General features: G+C 37.3%; 1 protein-coding gene across 3 annotated transcripts in view; it reads right to left on the bottom strand.

The window, feature by feature from the left end:
• The window catches only part of Rbcn-3A (rabconnectin-3 alpha), a 980,796-nt gene that overhangs the window by 244,277 nt on the left and 716,755 nt on the right, over positions 1–19,764 (bottom strand). For all 3 annotated transcript variants that reach the window (XR_016547873.1, XM_090388469.1, XM_090388476.1), the window contains exon 44: positions 3,985–4,183. Coding sequence is in view for 2 of the 3 variants with exons in the window: in XM_090388469.1 (XP_090244595.1) it covers positions 3,985–4,183 (199 nt within the window). In the remaining variant the exon portion in view is untranslated. The remainder of the gene's footprint in view (positions 1–3,984; positions 4,184–19,764) is intronic.

Genomic DNA, 19,764 nt, shown 5'->3' with positions numbered 1-19,764 from the left:
CTGCTGACCATTAAACCAACAAGTGTCCAATCTGAGAGAGTTTTTTCGATCACTGGTCTCTTTAACACAAAAATGAGGACAAGTCTCTCAGGAAAAATGCTTAATATACTGTGTTTTTTAAAGGATCATTTTCAGAAAAAATCTGAGCAATAAATAGTAAAGTAATTTCCCCAAGCTGTTTTTTTTCACATTATTTTTATTTATTTATTATTATTATAGGGCTTATTTTTTTATTTTTTTGTTTGTTTACTATACAAGAAGATAGTTTTTATTCAAAGGATTTAAATACAATTTGTAATTTTGTATAATCTCAAGCTGATTACTTTTTTTGGAGCATTTTAATTTTTTTATTTTTTTTACTATAGGAGGTGATAGATTTTGTTTAAAAGATTTGATTACGATTTGTACAATCTACCCAAGATAAAATAAATACCTGTGTTATAAGCTTTTAATTATTTTCCCTAAGTCTGAGAAAATCGGTTTTAAAACCGGTTTCAAGAGTAAACTTCGGTTAAACTCGGTTTTGAAATTTCTCGGTTTTATGCAAGCCCTAGTGTAAATGCAAGTATACATGCACCTGTTCCTATTCTTAGCTACCCTAACACAGTCCATTTATTTACTTGTTCCACAATGACTCCCAGCAGTCTCTGAAATCCCCTGCACCTTGTTTTCCAGGCTGCTGCTCATTCCGATAGAGGTAGTGCAAGAGTCACTTTCACCTCTGCCACCGGCTACTGTTATTCTATTAGTCCATGTATCCTCCCCAAGCTATCAGTTTTCCAACCCATCTAACACTGCCTCGATAGCATCGGCAAATATTCTTGCACCCTTTCTGTTTAAGTATATCCCATTCCTGTAGAAGCAGTTTCTCCTGTTAACAAAGCACAGACCAGGCTGAGAAAAATTCTACCCCTTTAGCATTTCACAATTTCTCCAGGGCCAAATTGATCAACAAGGCTCTGATCATATACCCCCTCCTATTGTGTCTGGGCAGAATTTCAGACAATTTCAAATTCAACACTAACTCACGGCTTTTTTCAACATTGACCTGTACTTGTTAAGTAATTCCACCGGTCTCCTACTCTTAATATCATTAGTGCCAACATGTACAACAGTATCCCCTTTGGTCCCTTCAAAGATGATATCTACTCTACAACGTCATCAACCTTTGCCCCTGGCGGACATACGCTGGTCCTGTTCCACCTATTACATTTAACTAATTTGGTTAGCTTTTTGGACAGGGTCACCCCAGAGCTGGATTTATGGATAATTTCGAAATCGTTTATTTGGATTTCAACAAAGCATTTGACTCAGTATACATGAGTGGTTACTTCATAAGCTGGAATAGGTTATGAAGGAATCACAGGGAAAATCGTTAGATGGACAGCAGGATGGCTTCAAGACAGGATGCAGTGGGTTGTGATAAATGGCTATTCCTCAGATTGGGTTAATGTAAGAAGTGGGGTTCCCCAAAGATTAGTACTGGGACATGTTGTTTTTGATTTTCTTAAATGGCAGTGATGAAAGGATAGAGGGCATGATGTCTAAATTTGCAGATGATGTAAAGACTGGTAGAGTGGTTAATGATCACCGTCAAGCTTCAGAGTGACCTAGACAGACTTCAGGGATCGTCAGAAAAATGGCAGCTATGCTTTGATCCACCAAAGCGTAAGGTATTCCACCTAGGGAACAATAGTCCAAAATAACTATATACTTGGTGGAGTTGAACTAAAGCCAGTAGCGGAGGAAAGAGACTTGGGTGTTACGATACGTCAGATATGACATTCTCTGAGCATTGTAGACTAGTTGCCATTAATAGCCATTATACAAATTTGTATATGGCTATTGTTAGACCACACTTGGAATACTGTGTTCAAGTGTGGAGACCCTATCTAAAAAAGACTGAGCTCCTTGAAAGGGTCCAGAGATGGGCAACTTACCTTGTGGAATCGGTAAAAGGATGATCTTATGAGAAAAGACTTTGAATATGTGGGTTGCACAGCTTGGAGACTAGGCACCTTAGAGGAAACTTGACTGAGGTGTTTAAGGCTCTGAGAGGAAATAATAAAATGAATGAGGATGAGATTTTCATGGTTATAAATGATTCTAGAACTAGGGGTCATAAATTCAAGTTACAGAGAGGGATGTTTAGACTGGATTGCAGGAAGTTTTATTTTAGCCAGCGAGTTATAAGTTACTGGAATAAGTTACCTGCATGGGTGGTAGAGGGTGACAGTTTGGGAAAATTCAAAGGTCAGCTGGATAGTTACCTACAGGAGAAGGGAAATGAATAGGCTGTCTATTTCCTTTTCTCCTAGTATTATTTATTAATTATTTATTTTATTTAATTTTATTATTATTTTTTGGCTGGTGCAGCATAAGGCTTAAGCTTCCTTGCACTATATGGCCATTACAAATACTAACATTATAGATGAGCCACTAGTACATTGACACAAAATACTATTATGTCCTTTGCGCATGAAGCCAGGTTTGAGGAAACAGTTCATCCAAGCTCTGAATAAAGAAGGAAATTGTTGTTTCAAGCATGTTTGCCCTAAATTTCCTTAGAGGAAACTTGACTGAGGTGTTTAAGGCTCTGAGAGGAAATAATAAAATGAATGAGGATGAGATTTTCATGGTTATAAATGATTCTAGAACTAGGGGTCATAAATTCAAGTTACAGAGAGGGATGTTTAGACTGGATTGCAGGAAGTTTTATTTTAGCCAGCGAGTTATAAGTTACTGGAATAAGTTACCTGCATGGGTGGTAGAGGGTGACAGTTTGGGGAAATTCAAAGGTCAGCTGGATAGTTACCTACAGGAGGAGGGAAATGAATAGGCTGTCTATTTCCTTTTCTCCTAGTATTATTTATTAATTATTTATTTAATTTAATTTTATTATTATTTTTTGGCTGGTGCAGCATAAGGCTTAAGCTTCCTTGCACTATATGGCCATTACAAATACTAACATTATAGATGAGCCACTAGTACATTGACACAAAATACTATTATGTCCTTTGCGCATGAAGCCAGGTTTGAGGAAACAGTTCATCCAAGCTCTGAATAAAGAAGGAAATTGTTGTTTCAAGTATGTTTGCCCTAAATTTCGATTGCTTTTATAAGGAAAAAAAAAATCAAAGGAGAAATTTTTGTTGGGCCTCAAATCAGCACCTAGACTATATTTGAAGAAGCCTTTTACCGAAAGACATGCGTGCACTTTAAAAATGTAGTACCCAATTTTTTGAGAAACAATAAATATGAGGTGATCATGGGTGACATGCTGGAGAAGTTTAGAAAAGTAGGCTGCAATATGAGTGTTAAGGTAGACTTTTTAAATTTTTATTTTAATTACATCCCAGAAAATTTAGGTAGTTTAAGTGAAGAGCAGTACGAATGATACCATCAGGATATAAAAGAAATGGAAAAAGGTAATGATGTTGATGGAATGTTCATGTGAAGGCTGACTATTGTTGAATGATAAAAAGAGGGACAGTTACAAAAATTGGCTGCCTGAAAAAAAAAATCAAAACAGTGCAAGTTTAACCTGGTCTAGCATATAAGAATAATATGATATGATCTAGCATAATATGATCTAGTCTGCAGCCATTTATGACTTACTGGAGGATATAGTTTTTGATGTTTCTGTTTTTACATATTTTTATATAAAAATAACCCATTTGTAAAATCTCTAAAAATATAAAATAAGCACTTCCACTAATATTTTTGCTTTTTTAATTTGTAAAAAAATTTGATATGATAGAGCAAATTTCAAGTAAATATCGAAATTTCCATTAAAAACGTAATTTAGATTTCTAATCAGCAGTAAAACACTGGAAGACTTTTCTTAAAATGCAGACCAGTGTTACCAATGAACCAGAAAATGAGTTGCTGACTTCGGGAGGTTCAACTGTAATATTTTTAATAACTAAACTATCATTTAAAAGTAAATGAAATTTCAATTTTGAATATTTAAAGAAACTATACCTGAAAGGTGTATTATGAAATTCTAAAAGTGCTTTATATTTCAGTATGGCAGGACCTGTTTGAGTTGTATCAACATAGCAACCAGGAATATAATTTGGTGGCGATGTTTCAAATGCATCCATATATTCTTTTAAATATTTTAACCAGTGTTCTATACCCTTTAAAATAGCATGGATCATGGGACTTGTAACAGGTAAATCTGGAAAAAATAAAATAAAATCAATAAATTACTACAATAAACCTACTTAAGTTAAGTTCATGAAATAATTTAAAATATGTAGAAACAGCATGATATTAGCACATTCTCTGCTGCTTGTTGTATATGCACCAAACTACAGTCAGGCAATGTGCCTGTGACAAATATATGTATCCTTCTTAAAGGAGTTGCATTCCAAAAATTACACTGCATGTAATGCATTGTAATTTTTTGAATATAGTCAGCAGTGAATGTGTTCAGATGCTATGCAACAGAAAGATCATGGATTCTTCTGTGGTGAAAGTTGCATTACAATATCATTCTGAGATGTATGATATCCTAAATGGATTGCAACACCGACTTATAATCTTTAAAATCTTGTTTAACCAACACAATAAACTATGATGTGGTCACATAGGAGTGGATGTAATAACTGGTTTTGACATTATATATATTGGACTTTAGCAAAGCATTTTACATGGTTTCATGCTGGTGGTAGCTGTGCAAGTTGGAGTCAGGTCACGTGCAAGATTTTAACGTGGATTGAGGGATGGATAAGGTACAGGAGGCAGAGGGCTGTTATAAATGATATAGTGGATTTTAATTTGTATTAAGTTTAGAATGTGTGTGTATATACAGGGTGTCTCAAAAATATTGGTACAAACGTTTAGGGGAGGTAGGTAACATCTAAAGGAATGTGAATCGCATAGGAACCCATAACTGGAAACATCACGGGAAAGTAGTAGCAGAGGCACAAGAAGCAGAAATGACACAAGACATTAATTAGCAGCAAACATTTATTTGACATAATATTAACAATGGAGTACGAGATGGATGCATTTCATGATGTTACAACAGATGCTCGAAGGTGGAAATGAGACGTGATGCATGCGTGACACCGACGCATCATGGATTGGCAGACACAGTCGAACACACCTGGAGTTTCTTTGACAGTAGCAGCAGCGCAGACGAGTCTTGCCACGAGATCCATTTCCGTCTCCACAGGTGATTCATACATGATAGATTTCAGGCCTCCCCCACAGAAAGAAATCAAGGTTCGATAAATCAGGTGGGCGTGGGGGCCAGGCAACGGGTCCACCATGGCCAATCCATCGATGCCCAAAACGCCTGTTCAAATGGTCACGAACACACCTTCCATAATGGGCAGGCGTCCTGTCATGTTGAAACCAAATGTTGTGTCTCACATTTGATGGAACATCGTCAAGTAACCCTAGAACTTGTTCAAGAAAGATCCAATATTTAGCAGAGTTCATGTGGGATGGTAACAGGTATGGGCCGACTAAGCAGTCACCGACCATACCTACCCACACATTGCAAAGCGATGTTGTGCCGCATGGGGGTGAACACCGTGTGGGTTGTCGTGAGCCCACATGTGAGCATTGTGCTGATTGAATAAGCCTTCCCGAGTGAAATAAGCCTCATCCGTGAAAAAAACATGGGCTGGAAAATTCAAGTCTTGAAAACTTTTTTGGAGAAACCACTGCGCAAAAGCCACACATGCAGGATGATCTTGGGGGAGCAGTAACTGAACCCTCTGGAGATGAAAGGGGTGTAAGGAATCATCGTGCCAGACACGCTGTACATTGCAACGAGACACTCCTAAGGCAGAGGCAACGTCACGTGTGCTGGTAGTAGGATTATTCTGGACGGCATTCAGCACACTTTCTTCCATGGTGGGAGTTCGCAATGAACGTGGTCTACCTGCACTACTCCTATTACCTCTAAATGACCCATAATCGCACAAATTTTGATGCACATGTGCAAACAAACGGTGGTCCGGTACATGTCTGTCTGGGAAGCGTTCTCCATAAATTCGTTGAGTGGCTCATCCATTGCCCTCTGCTAATCCATACACTAGGTGCATGTCTGCCAGCTCACAGTTCGTATATTGATGCATGCTCTTCGAGCAGCGACTACTGCTTGAATTAGTAAACCAGAATATTGATGTAGAAGTGCTTAACATTGTAGAGAATGACCTGAACATCATCACAATAATTAAATTTGTTAAATTACATTCATTCATTTATGATATTTAATTTGTTATTACTTTTGATGGAAGCATTCGAGACCATATGTTCATTAGAACTTTCTTTTCTCATTTTTAATCATAGAAACTACCCTATTAATTTGGTGGTAATTTTTTTGAACATCCTATATATCTACATTCCCATAGAATGAATCTGTTTGCTTTGTACAAAATACAGATTTTAGATCACTATACAACCTGTGAAAATACATGGAAACTGAATAGGGACACATTCTCTGGTACAGTAAAACCTGTTTATATGAAAAATCAACCAATACATATGCTTCTAGGGATAGCTCCTAGTATGTGGACATAATTATGCATACAGTGAGAAACAGCCAGTACCTCGCACCGCCACAAAAAATATATATGGCACTGTTTACTGCTGCACTGGTATATTAGTTGCAATAAAACAGTTACAAGGAAGCTGTAAATTCCTTTCGACACAACTGTACAGAGTGGAACTGACAGAAAAAATTTAGTGAATTAAATATTGGATAACCTTCTATACACATTATAAATGAATTTGAAGGCTTGAAAGGTATGATTTTAAGCAATAAAAAAAACTTTATTTTAGCAGATTTAAAATATAAAAAGATATACCAAAGCCAGGGGTGGAAAATTCAGACGAAAAAAGCCTTTTAGAACTTCAAAATTATAAAACAGTTAATTCTATATGGCATTTTTAAAATTATGAATGACTTCCTTATCCTTTGTTGTATTTCAGTGGCCAGCAGAGTTTAAAATGCACAATAAATCAACAATTTTAAATATTCAGGACAAAAGATATTCATCTTTCCATGGATTGCCTGGTAGACTGAAAGGGTAATCTGCCATTTCTTTAAAAGCTGGGACACTATACAGCCTGTTTTGGGATTCAACTGGTCATGTAGTCAACAATGACAATTAATTTTTTGATATGAAGTGACACACATCAAGCAAAGTTAGAAATCAAAATTATAAAATAGTTGATGCCATTTAGACTTTTAAAAATTATGAAAAGTTCAAGAATTTCATCTTTCCAGTTGCATTCTTTGAACAGGCTGTGTTTGTCACAGTACTACGAATTTTTTTTTTGATGCATTAGGTACTCAGCTATAGTGTACAAGTATCACTCTATTCAGCATGATTTCATCATATGTTATGTAGATAACAGTGCGGAATCAATGACAAATTTTCATGATGAGTAAGCTAATGGGAGTGCTGTGGCTCAGGGGAGAACCGAGGGGGGGGGCAGTTTCCCCCTGAATCACAGCCTTTTAAAAAGCACTGCTTGCTTGATGCTTGTGAAGCAATCAAGTATGGGACATAATATTGCCAAGGGGGATGTGTCTTTATGCATGTGCAATGTAAGGAGTGTGAGGAAATGAGGTAACAACTCAGCGTTATTATGGGCATATATGAGAGCTTGAAGGACAGGGGGAATGCCTGGGAAGGATCTAAATTGAGGGGCACATCAAGCTCTCTGCTTCTCTGCACATCAAGCTCTCTGCTGGCATTGATGCCAGAGCTTGCACTTGATCATCACGCAACACAGCAGCAACCTCCAAGGCAGAATGCACTGGTCCCACAGGAACTAGTAGTTGTTGGTGACTCTATTGTCAAGGAAACGGGGAATATGATATGTAAAAAGGATAGGTGGAACAGGACCAGAGCATGTCTGCCAGGGGCAAAGGTTGATGACGTTGTAGGGCGGATATCATCTTTTAAGGGCACAAAAGGTGATATTGTTGTACACGTTGGCACCAATGATATTAAGATTAGGAGACCAGTGGAATTACTTAACAAGTACAGGTCACTGTTGAAAAAAAGTGTGAATTAGGGTTGAATTTGAAAGTATCTGCAATTCTGCCCAGACAGGATAGGAAGAAGTATATGATGAGAGCCTTGTCGATCAATTCGGATCTGGAAAGATTGTGCAAGGTTCAAGGGGTAGAACTTTTTTCAGCCTGGTCTGTACTTGTTAACAGGAGAGACTGGTTCTACAGGGATGGGATACACTTAAGTGGGTCGAAAAACTGCTAGCTTGGGGTGGGATACAAGCACTAATAAATTAACAGTAGCCACTGGCAGAGGTGAAAATGATTCTTGCACTGCTTCTATTGGAATGAGCAGCAGCCTGGAAAACAAGATGCAGGGACTGCTGGGAATCATAGTGGAACAAGTAAATACATGAGCTGTGTTACGGTAACTAAGAGTAGAAACAGGTGCATGTATACTTCCGTGTACACCAATGCTAGGAGTTTGGAAAATAAAATTGATGAATGTGAGGTAGTGCTCGAAACATCAAAGACAGATATTGTTGGGAGATCAGAGACGTGGTATCACACAGATATAAGGAATGCAGAACTGGAATTTGGGGAGTACAATGTGTACAGGAAGGATAGACAGCATAGGAAGGGAGAAGGGGTTATGCTATTAGTTAAGAACCACATAAAATCCAAGGAAGTGAAGCCAGTTGACATCGCTGGACAGTGCAGTGTCGAGTCAGTTTGGTGTGATATAAGCATTGGGAGATAAAAATTGAGAGTAGGAGTGTGTTTTAGACCTAATGACTCTGATGAGTATAATAAGAAACTACACAGGGAAATAGAGTCGGCAAGTAAATCACAGTCTTATAATGGGGGATTTTAATTTCCCAGATATTGAATGGAATTTGTGGGTTGGTCACTCGCACACTAGAAAGGTTTTTGTGGATTTATTGAATGATTGTTTTCTACATCAGTATGTTCGGGAGGCAACTAGAGGGAGTAATACTCTTAATCTGATTATCAGTAGTGATTCTTCATGTATTAAGAATCTGCAGATAAAGGAACCACTAGGTGAGAGGATTACAGTGTGTTGAAGTGGGATTTACTCAAAGAGTTAACTATCAACAGGGGTAAAGGAAGGGCTTTAGCTTTCGTAAAGGAGACTACGGTGGTCTGAGACAGTATTTAAATTCTATACAGTGGGACCAACTGATGATGTTACCAACAGCAAATTCAAAATGGGAAGCATTCAAAGAATTAATCTTGGAAGCTAGTAGGCTTTACATACCAACTAAGAAATATTGTTCAAGGTTTAGACCTAAGTGGATGTCAGATGAACTAATGAGACATATGGCAGAGAAGAAAAATGCATAGGATACATATAAATTAATGGGTGAAACGGAAGATTATGATAGATATAAGGTGGTCTGTAACGAAGTCGCAAAGAAGATTAGGCAGGCAAAGGCAGATTATGAGAAATCTTTGCCAAAGGATGCAAAGAAAAACAGCAAAGAGTTCTTTACTTATGTAAACTCTAGAAGGAAAGGGATGAATCAGAATGGTCCACTGGATATTAATGGCTCAACTGTTGATGATCCTGCTCAGATGGCTAGCAAACTAAATGAGTATTTTGCATCTACATTCACACACGAGGAGTTATTTAGGGAGGGGAATGCCAGAGGTGAATTGAACTCTGGCAGTGAGCTAGATGATTTTGTAATAACTGAGAGGAAAGTGGACGAGAAATTGTTGAACATAAACATAAAAAAAGGTACCAGGTGTGGATGGGATCTATCCAGTTATATTAAAGGAGGCAGAAAAGTAAGCAAGCAAACCCTTAACCATAATTATGAGGGCTTCTTTCATCTCAGGGGAGGTACCCATGGACTGGTTTGTTTGTTAGTTATTTGGTTTTTAGGAGCATTAGCAACTAAGGCCATATTGCTCCAGGGTTATGCGGTGGTCATTCCCTGACCTTTCCGCATCCTCCGTTTTTGGTGGTGACGGGCTCGAACCCCGGTCTAAATCAAGAAGCGTATGCTACGCACTGATGCTAATTCCCACCTGGCTAAGGAGGCGCCGCCCATGGACTGGAGATGTGCAAATGTGACCCCAATTCACAAAGGGCGACACAAGTAATTATAGACCTGTTAGTTTAAGTTCTGTTCCGGGGAAATTAATGGAGGCACTGGTAAAAGAAGCACTGCAGGACCATCTAGACAAGCCTTCAGTTATAGCTCGGACACAGCATGGTTTTGTTAAGGGAAATTCTTGTCTGACCAATTTGATTGGATACTATGATGTGGTCACAAATGAACTGGATGCAGAGAATAACTTTGATATTATATATTTGGATCTTAGAAGGGCTTTTAATAATGTTGCACATTGAAGACTGCTGAACAAATTGGAGCAGTGTGGCACTGGAGGCAAATTACTGCTACGGATAAAGGGATGGTTGAGTGGGAGAAGACAGCAAGTGGCAATCAATGGTCACTGCTCATTGTGGACTAATGTTATTAGTGGAGTCCCTCAGGGTTCAGTGTTGGGTCCATTGCTGTTTTCTGTATTTATAAATGATATTGATGATGGTATATCAAGCTTAATGTCCAAGTTTGCAGACGATAAGAAGCTTAGCAGGGTTGTTAAGGACACTAATGACAATACACTGTTACACCAGAATTTTTAAAAGTTGGGCAGATGGGCTAAGAGGTCGCAAATGAAGTTTAACATTGACAAATGTAACGTACTACATATGGGAAACAGTAACCCCAGAGTAATGTATCAACTCTGTGGTACTACACTGATAGTGGTAGAGAACGAAAAGGACCTGGGGGTGATTGTGCAGGCACATATGAAGTTTTCTGAGCAGTGCAGATGGTCTGCAAGGGTAGCTCATGGTGTGTTGTCAATGATATACAGGAATTTTTCTAGCAGGGATAAGGAGGTGATTATCCTCTTGTATAAGGCAATGGTCAGGCCATACCTTGAGTACTGTATACAGGTCTGGAGGCCTCATTTTAAGAAGGATGTAGAGCTGTTGGAATGAGTACAGAGAAGGGCAACAAGATTAGTGATGGAACAAAGGGTTGCTCTTATGAAGAAAGGCTTTAGTTTTGCAAATTACAGTATCTGGAGACTAAGCACCTACGAGGTGATCTGATTGAGGTGTATAAATCCTTGAATGGTTTGAGCACGCTCAATGCTGATGGGATTCTTCTTCTTGCTCAGAATAATCACCTGAGAGGGCATAAATTCAAAGTAAGGAAAGACAGATATAGGATAGATGTGCGGAAGTTTGCATTTAGCCAGCGGGTAGTTGGTTAGTGGAACAGACTTTTTTATCTTTTGTTGTGGAAGGCGATAGCCTAAATAAATTTAAGGCTGGGCTGAACAGGTATTTGGAACGAATGGAGGGGTGAAATGGGAGAGTTTTTTTTTTTTTTTTTTGGCTGATGCTGCATAAGGTTGCTTTCTTGCATCATGTGCCTCTACTAATGCTAAAGCTAAAGATAAAAACTCAGAATAATGAACGAGATAAAATCCTATTTTCTCTGTCTAAGACTGACTACCTATAGCCCTAATTGTTAAAGTTTGTCTTTGCTGAAAACACAATGGTGAAAGGAGGGGTTATACTTTTCATAAAAAGTAAATAATAATAAAAAAAAAAACTCAATTAAACAGTGTCTTTTATAAACTAAACATTTTATTATTATTAGTAGTGGCAAAAGATGCAAGAAAGCATGCATCTACAGCATTAGCTTAAAAAAAAAAAAAAAAAAAAAAACCACTTACTATGTCATCTGTCCACCCTTTCCAATACTTTATCTAGTGTTCTTCCAAGAATTTATTCAAGCTATGCACTTCCTCAACAACAGATGGAAGTTTGTTCCAACAATCAACTACCTGCTCACTAAGGGAAATGTCTGCACATCTTTCCCCATCCATCCTTGACTAATTTGCATTTATGCTCCTTCACTGGGTGTAGACTGAACAAGGAGAAGAATACCATTGGTATTGAGCTTGCTCAAATCATTTAAAGCATTAAACACCTCAGTCAGATTACCTTGCAAGTATTTCTTAAGCATTAACTGAAGCATTTCTTAATAAGAGTACCCTTTTGTTCCACATGCCAATCTATCTTGTTGCCTCCCTCTGCACCTGTTCTAGCACATCCACATTGTTCCTAAAATGAGGTCTCCTGACCTGTATGCAGTATTCCAGATGCAGCCTAACCATTACCTTGTGCAATGGGATAATTAACTCCTTATACCCACTAGCAAAATTTTGGTATATCATTGATAAAACAGCATGAGATATCCTGGCATCCTGTCTGCACAATCACTGCTTTCATTTTACACTAACTGGCATCATTATATAATTTGTATACTAATCTGGGAATTACTGATACTATATGCAGGATATTGCATTTATTAATGTTAAACTGCAATTGTCATTTTTCGCTCATGTGCCTAATTTTTCTAGATCATGTTGCAATAGTATACCTTGATTTCTGTCATTAATCATCCTCTCAAATCTTTGTATCATCTGCAAACTTAGACATTAAGTCTGATACACCTTCATCAATATCATTAATAAATACAGAAGACAACAGTAGGTGCAGCAGTGAATGATGGGAACTCTACTAATACAATAGTCCAAGAAGAGCAGTGTCCATTAATCATCACTCTCTATCTTCTCCCAATCAAGCAACCTTTTATACATACCAGTAACTTGCCTTTAATGCCACACTGTGCCAATTTATACAGGAGTCTTTCCTATGAAAAAAGTACTGAAACCTTTTCTGAATTCCAAGTGTATAATATAGAAATGATTTTTTAGACACAGTTCCTTCATTACTGCATCATAACACCCAATCAAATTGGTCCCACAAGATTGCCCCTTAACAAATCCCTTCCGTGATGACAATATAACTGAACACCTGTCTAATGAAATAATGAGACTCGTAACAGAGAAGAAAAATGCATGGGATACATATAAATTATCAAGCGACTCAGAAGCCTATGGCAGATATAAGCTAGTCTGTAATCAGGTCACAAAAGAGGTTAGGCAGGCGAAGACAGATTACGAGAAATCCTTGGCAAAAGATGCTAAGAAAAACAGCAAGGATTTCTTTACTTATATAAACTCTAAAAAGAAGGGGATGAATCTGATTGGTCCACTTGACATCGATGGTTCTACTGTTGATGATCCTGCTCAGATAGCAAACAAACTGAATGAGTATTTTGCATCTACATTCACACATGAGGAATTATTAAGGTTTGAAAATGGCAGAAGGTTGTCAAATTGTAGCAGGATACTTAATGATTTTGTAATAACTGAGAGCAAAGTGGAGGAGAAATTGTTGAAGTTAAACATAAAAAAAGCACCTGGGGTGGATGGGATCTATCCAGTTATATTAAAGGAGACGGCAAAGCAGCTAAGCAAACCCTTAGCCATAATTATGAGAGCATCATTGGACTCAGGGGAGGTTCCCATGGACTGGAGATGTGCAAATGTATCCCCAATTCACAAATCGAAGGGTGACACTAGTAATTACAGACCAGTTAGTTTAACTTCTGTTCCAGGTAAAATAATGGAGTCACTGGTTAAAGATGCATTGCAGGATCATCTAGACAAGAGTGCAGCAATAATTCAGACACAGCATGGGTTTGTTAAGGGAAAGTCTTGTCTGACAAATTTGATAGGATATTATGATGTGGTTACAAAGGAACTGGATGCAAAAAATAATTTTGATATCATATATTTGGATTTCAGGAAAGTTTTTGACACTGTTGCGCCTGGAAGACTATTGTACAAATTGGAGCACAATGGTATTACGGGTAAGTTGCTACAATGGATAAAAGGATGGTTAAGTGGGAGAAGACAGAGGGTGGTAATCAATGGGTGCTGCTCTTCGTGGACTGATGTTATTAGTGGAGTCCCACAGGGTTCGGTGTTGGGTCCACTGTTGTTTTATATATTTATCAATGATATTGATGAAGGTATATCAGGCTTAGTATTGAAGTTTGCAGATGATACAAAGGTTAGCAGGGTTGTTAATGACAGTAATGGCAGTGTGCTACTGCAACAGGATCTAGATAATTTGGGCAGATGGGCTAAGAAGTGGCAACTGAAGTTTAACTTGACAAATGTAAAGTACTGCATATGGGTAGAAATAACCCCAGAGAAACGAACGTACCAACTGTGTGGTACTACACTTAAGGTGGTAGAAAATGAAAAAGACCTGAGAGTAATTGTGCAGTCAGATATGAAGTTTTCTGAGCAATGCAGACAGGCTGCCAGGGCAGGTCATGGGGTTTTGTCAATGATATATAGGAATTTTGCTAGCAGGGAGAAGGAGGTGATTGTCCCTCTGTATAAGGCAATGGTCAGGCCACACCTTGAGTACTGCGTACAGGTCTGGAAGCCTCATTTTAGGAAGAATGTAGATTTACTTGAGCATGTACAGAGAAGGGCAACAAGATTGGTGAGGGGAATGAAGGGATCCTCTTACCAAGAAAGGCTTAAGTTCTGCAAATTGCAGTGGCTGGAGACTAGGCACCTGCACGGTGATCTGATTGAGGTGTATAAGGCCTTGAATAGGTTGAGCATGCTGAATTCTGATGGGATCCTTCCACTTGTTCAGATTATGAACCTAAGGGGGCATAAATTCAAATTAAGAAAGGACAGATGTAGAATAGATGTGTGGAAATTTGCCTTTAGCCAGCGGGTGGTTAATTGCTGGAACAAACTTCCAGCTGTCGTTGTAGAAGTTAGGTTGAATAAATTTAAGGAGGAACTGGACAGGCATTTGGAGGGAATGGTGTGATTTTTTTTTTTTTTTGGCTGATGCTGCATAAGCTCATACACTTGCTTTCTTGCATCACATGCCACTACTACTACTAGATTGTTCTGCATTTACCTCTTTAACCATGACCCCATTACTTACGCTGGAACATACATTAATCTAACAGGTCTGTAACTACTCATGTCACCTTTGAATTCCCCTTTATGAACTGTGGATACATTCACATAACTCCAGTCGATGGAGACATCAAATGAATCCTAAAATGTTCTCTCATAATTATGGCTAAAGGTTTGCTTACCTCCTTTGCTGCCTCCTTAATATACTTAGATAGATTCCATCCATCCCAGGCGCCTTTTTAATGTTTATCTTCAATAATTTCTCTAGCACTTTCCTCTCCATTGTCCCAAAATCATTTAGCTCCCTGTTAGTTTGAAAAATTTATAGCATCCCCTTCTTTAAAGCATTCCATATGTGTGAAAGCAGATGCAAAATACCTATTAAGTTTGCCAACAATCTGAGCCAGATCAACAACAGTTAAACCATCAACTTCAATGTACTAATGGATTCAACTCCTTACTTTCACTGTTAATATAGTAAAAACTGGATAAGTAAAACTCTATAAGTAAAATAATTAATTTCTGTGGGACTAGCACATTCTGCCTTGGGGATTGCCACAAGGTTGCCTGATGCATGAATTAGCTCTGGCATTGAGAGCTTGATTCTCCCCATTTTAATTTCTTCAAGGTTCCTCATACTCTCTTGAATGCCATTCAGAATGCACTTAATTTCCATACACTCTCTGCACTGAATGTACACAGTGCATCCCACTTGGTTGTATCATGTCCCGTTATAGAGAGTTCTTCAAACATAAAACAAGTAGCACATTTTGTAAAGCCATGATTCATGGGAGAACTGCTACATTCAGTTTACCCCGAGCAACAACACTTCTTCTACTTTGAACCCTTGATTTGCTGCTCCAGCCTGGGCATGATTTTTGTTTGAATTCAATTTAATCTGAGAATACTACACTAAAGTAAGATACCTAAATGCAATAATAACTATACGCTATTCAGCAATAAGATTTATGCTATGAAGTTTATGTTGTATATATATTACACTATCAAATTTATATTATATTTAAGCTATACAGTTATGTTCATAATGTTATAAATTAGTCACAGCCTTACTCAATAATAAAATTTCTTAGCTAAAAACAAACAAACAAAAAAAAAAAAAAAAAAAAATATGCTAACCTACATAATTAGAACCTTTGAGCTACTTATTTACCACAAATTAAAACATTACAATTACCACTACCATGCACTATCAGTTACGATATACAATATTCATGCCGAAATCACTAACGCAGAATCTCTATGAATATTAAGTCATAACTTACAAATGTCTAGCCAAATTTAAAAATACACTAATGAACGTGACTAAGACTATTAAAACTATTTACCGAACACATTTTAATACATTAATTATCAAAAAAAAAAAATACGAAAAATTTTCGAAAAACTTATCCGTTTCTAAGAGCTAAAAATTCTATGATTGTTCAGTTTTTTTTATGGGTTTATATATTATATATACAGATAGGGTTAGCACTATCATTAGGCCAACAAGGCAGCCACCAGGGCCCAGACCTCAGAAGTGTGCAGTACTGACCTTTGAGGGGCACAGTTTCATAGAGATTAGTTTTTTAACCCATGTAAAAAATGCAACTGAAAATTTATATTTTTTATTTTAAGATAAATACTACAATAATGCTATGAATTATACTTTATTATAAAGTTTTTTTTATTTATCTTTTTTATATGTTCTATTTTTCTTTTTGAAATTTAGTGATATTTTTGGCTAAGAAAAAAATCTTATTCTTCTTAGTTGGCAACTGTTGTGTTGTTTACAGCTGGATACATTATGTCATGTTGTCATCGAGTGAGTAACAGCATGTTTGTGCAATTTTTGGATAATTTTTTTGTGCCTGACATTGAATCTTTTTTTTTTTTTTTTTTGTAGTTGTTGGCGCATTGGCTTCTGTGGCCATAGTGCACCTCCCAAGGTTTTTGCGGTACTTTGATCCAAGCCCGAGGCGGGATTCGAACCCGCGACCTTTGGGTTGCCAGGCAGGCACTTTACCCGCCCAGCTAGCCCGGTCAGCTTGAATCTTTGAAGAGACTTAAATTTTAACATTGCAATTCACAAGACATATTCAAAATTATTTGTGTGCTAAAACATTTCTTTTATATTTGAGAAAGATAATCAAAGATTGTTGTATTACTTATTCTTGCATTTTAAAATAAATTTAGCAGTTTCAAGTTTTGTGCTTTTCATTTTTTCTACAAGACATCTACAAGTTATTGAAAATTCAAACTGGCAAATTTTTTGGGGGTGAAAGCCTTGCCTAGGGTGCTGCTGGGTGCAAATTAGCTTAGTACTGGCACTGTATATGGGTGGTTATAAAGTCACTGTGCAGCTTTAAACTTTAATAACTTTGGATGTACACATGATAGAAGCACGCTGTAAATTGTATATAAAATGTGAATTTATTAAAGTTTTTTTATGTATTAGTGTTGTTAATTTTGGATCAATTAATTTTTATTTCTTTTCAGATCCTTCAACTGACTGAAAATGGCGACAGTAGAAGAAGAAGTCAACTGCATGTTATGGCTTACAGAATTGAAGTCCATAACAGCCATGAGAAGAAGATTCACTGCTGATTACAGGAAAGATGCACCACATAGGAACTCAATTAACAGTTGAAAAGTTTAGAGACACTAGGTCCATGAATGACAAACCAGGATCTAGGAGGCCAAGAATCAACAAAGAGACTGTGGCCATAGTCCAGAAAGCATTTGAAAGATGTCCATGCAAGTTAGTGCGGCATGCATCTGCTGAATTATCCGCAATCGACACTGTGCAAAATTTTAAGAGTGAAACTGCCCAAAAACACTTACAAGATACAGGTGGTTCAAATGTCATAGGAAGAAGACTATCAAATGGAACTGGATTTTTATCGACAGATGAAATGCCCCTCATGGGTAGCACAGTTGGTATAATTGCCGTGTTCCCCACACCAGGTGGAAAAGACCATAGTTCGTCCTGTCGTCGATGAAGTGAGGAAATTTTGTGGGCTTTTTTCACAAGTTGGTCTCACAAGAGAGTGGCATGGGTTTTTCTAGTGGAAATGTTGGTTTTTGGTCCAGCAAAACAGAAAATTGACCCCAGAACACATGCAATTTACAGACAATATACACTTAGTCACTGACTTCTAAAATCATACTACAACAAAAACAGATGAAATCAAAAATGGACAATTCCCATGACTTTCTTGAAGAGTTGACATTTTCTGATGAGGCTACATTAGTGACAAACAACTGTTACAATTGCTGCATTTGAGGAAGAGAGAGAAACCTCAAGAAGTCTGGCAATTTGAAAGAGACTCCCTAAACATCAATGTCTGGTGTGCTCTTAGGAAGTCATGCATTTTAAGTCCTTTCCTTTATAATTTTAAAGAAGTAACAATCAATGGTGAATGTTACCTTAAAATGCAAAATTTCCTCATCCCTGAACTACAATGGTAAAATCTTTCAGACAGAACCACAAGACAGAACCCTGAACTACAATGGTAAAATTTGTAGCATAATGGCACCATCCTGCCATTATGCTACAAATGTGTGATAGTTTTTGAATGATATCTTCCCAGATAAGTGGATCTGGTAGGGTTGGGCCAATTGCTTGGCCATCTTGTTTGCCTGATCTGACCCCACTGGACTACTTTTTATGGGGTTATATTAAAACTGTTGTATACTCAACAAAACCATGTTCTTTGGATGAACTTAACATCAGGATCACAATTGCAATTCGCAAAATTACTCAGAAGCAACTGAGGAATGTTTTCAAAGAGTTGGAAAATCAGTTTGAAAAATATGTTGCAAATGATGGCAGTTATGCTGAAAGTTAAAAAAATCAAACTATATAGCTTTAAAACTAAGATTTCAGCTTTAATATGCCATTTACGGTGTGTTTCACATCTAAAGTTATTAAAGTTTAAAATTGCATAAGGACTTTATAATCACCCTGTATATATATTTTAAAAGTTAAAGTGAGAGAATTCATTTGCCATATAACATAATTAGCCCCTATTTCCATATTTTATATGTTACTTTAGCTCAATTTATCCGCACTTCATATATATAAAGTGAAAAAAACAAGAGACAGAGACTGATAGAATGTAACAAAAAAAAAAAATATATATATATATATAAAAAGAGATAAATAATTACAAAATTAAAAAAATATATAATTAAAAATATTAATAAAATAAGAACGTTAGCTTTAGAATTAGCATTAATAGTAGCATATGATGAAAGAAAGCAAGCTTACAGAAAATCAGACAAAAAAAAAAAAAAACCAACTCTTCCGATTTCGCCCATCCATTCGATCCAAACCTTTGGCTATTTCTTCCTTGAGTCTGTTTAATCCATCAATTTCCACACTGGTTAAAGGAAAATTTCCGCACAGCTATTCTGCAACTATCCTTCTTCAATTTGAATTTATGCCCCCTCAATGCGTAATCTGAGCATGAGGAGAGAATCCCATCAGCATTCAGCTCAATCAGATCACTTCACAGATGCCTAGTCTCCAGATGCTGCAATTTGCAGACTTAAGCCTCTCGAGGTAAGAGCACCCCACCGTTCCCTCGTCAATCTTGTTGCTCTTCTTTGTACACATTCCAGGAGTTCTACAAGGTGTAGCCTAACCATTTCCTTATACAAAGGGATAATTAATCATCACTTCCTTATCCCTGCAAGCAAAGTTCCCTTATATCACTGACAAGACCCCTTGGGCTGCTCTGTCTGCCTGTCTGCACTTCTCTGAAAATTTCTTATCTGACTACATAATTACTCACAGGTCGTTTTTTCATTCTTCACTACCTGAGTGTAGTATTGCATAATTGGGGCGTTACTCTGGGGTT

This window comes from Mastigoproctus giganteus, chromosome 2 (genome assembly GCF_048544385.1).
Source record: "Mastigoproctus giganteus isolate SK-2022 chromosome 2, ASM4854438v1, whole genome shotgun sequence".
In the NCBI taxonomy this organism is placed as follows: domain Eukaryota; kingdom Metazoa; phylum Arthropoda; class Arachnida; order Uropygi; family Thelyphonidae; genus Mastigoproctus; species Mastigoproctus giganteus.
Note: the sequence above shows the minus strand (reverse complement) of the source record. Positions and strands in the feature narration are given on the sequence as shown.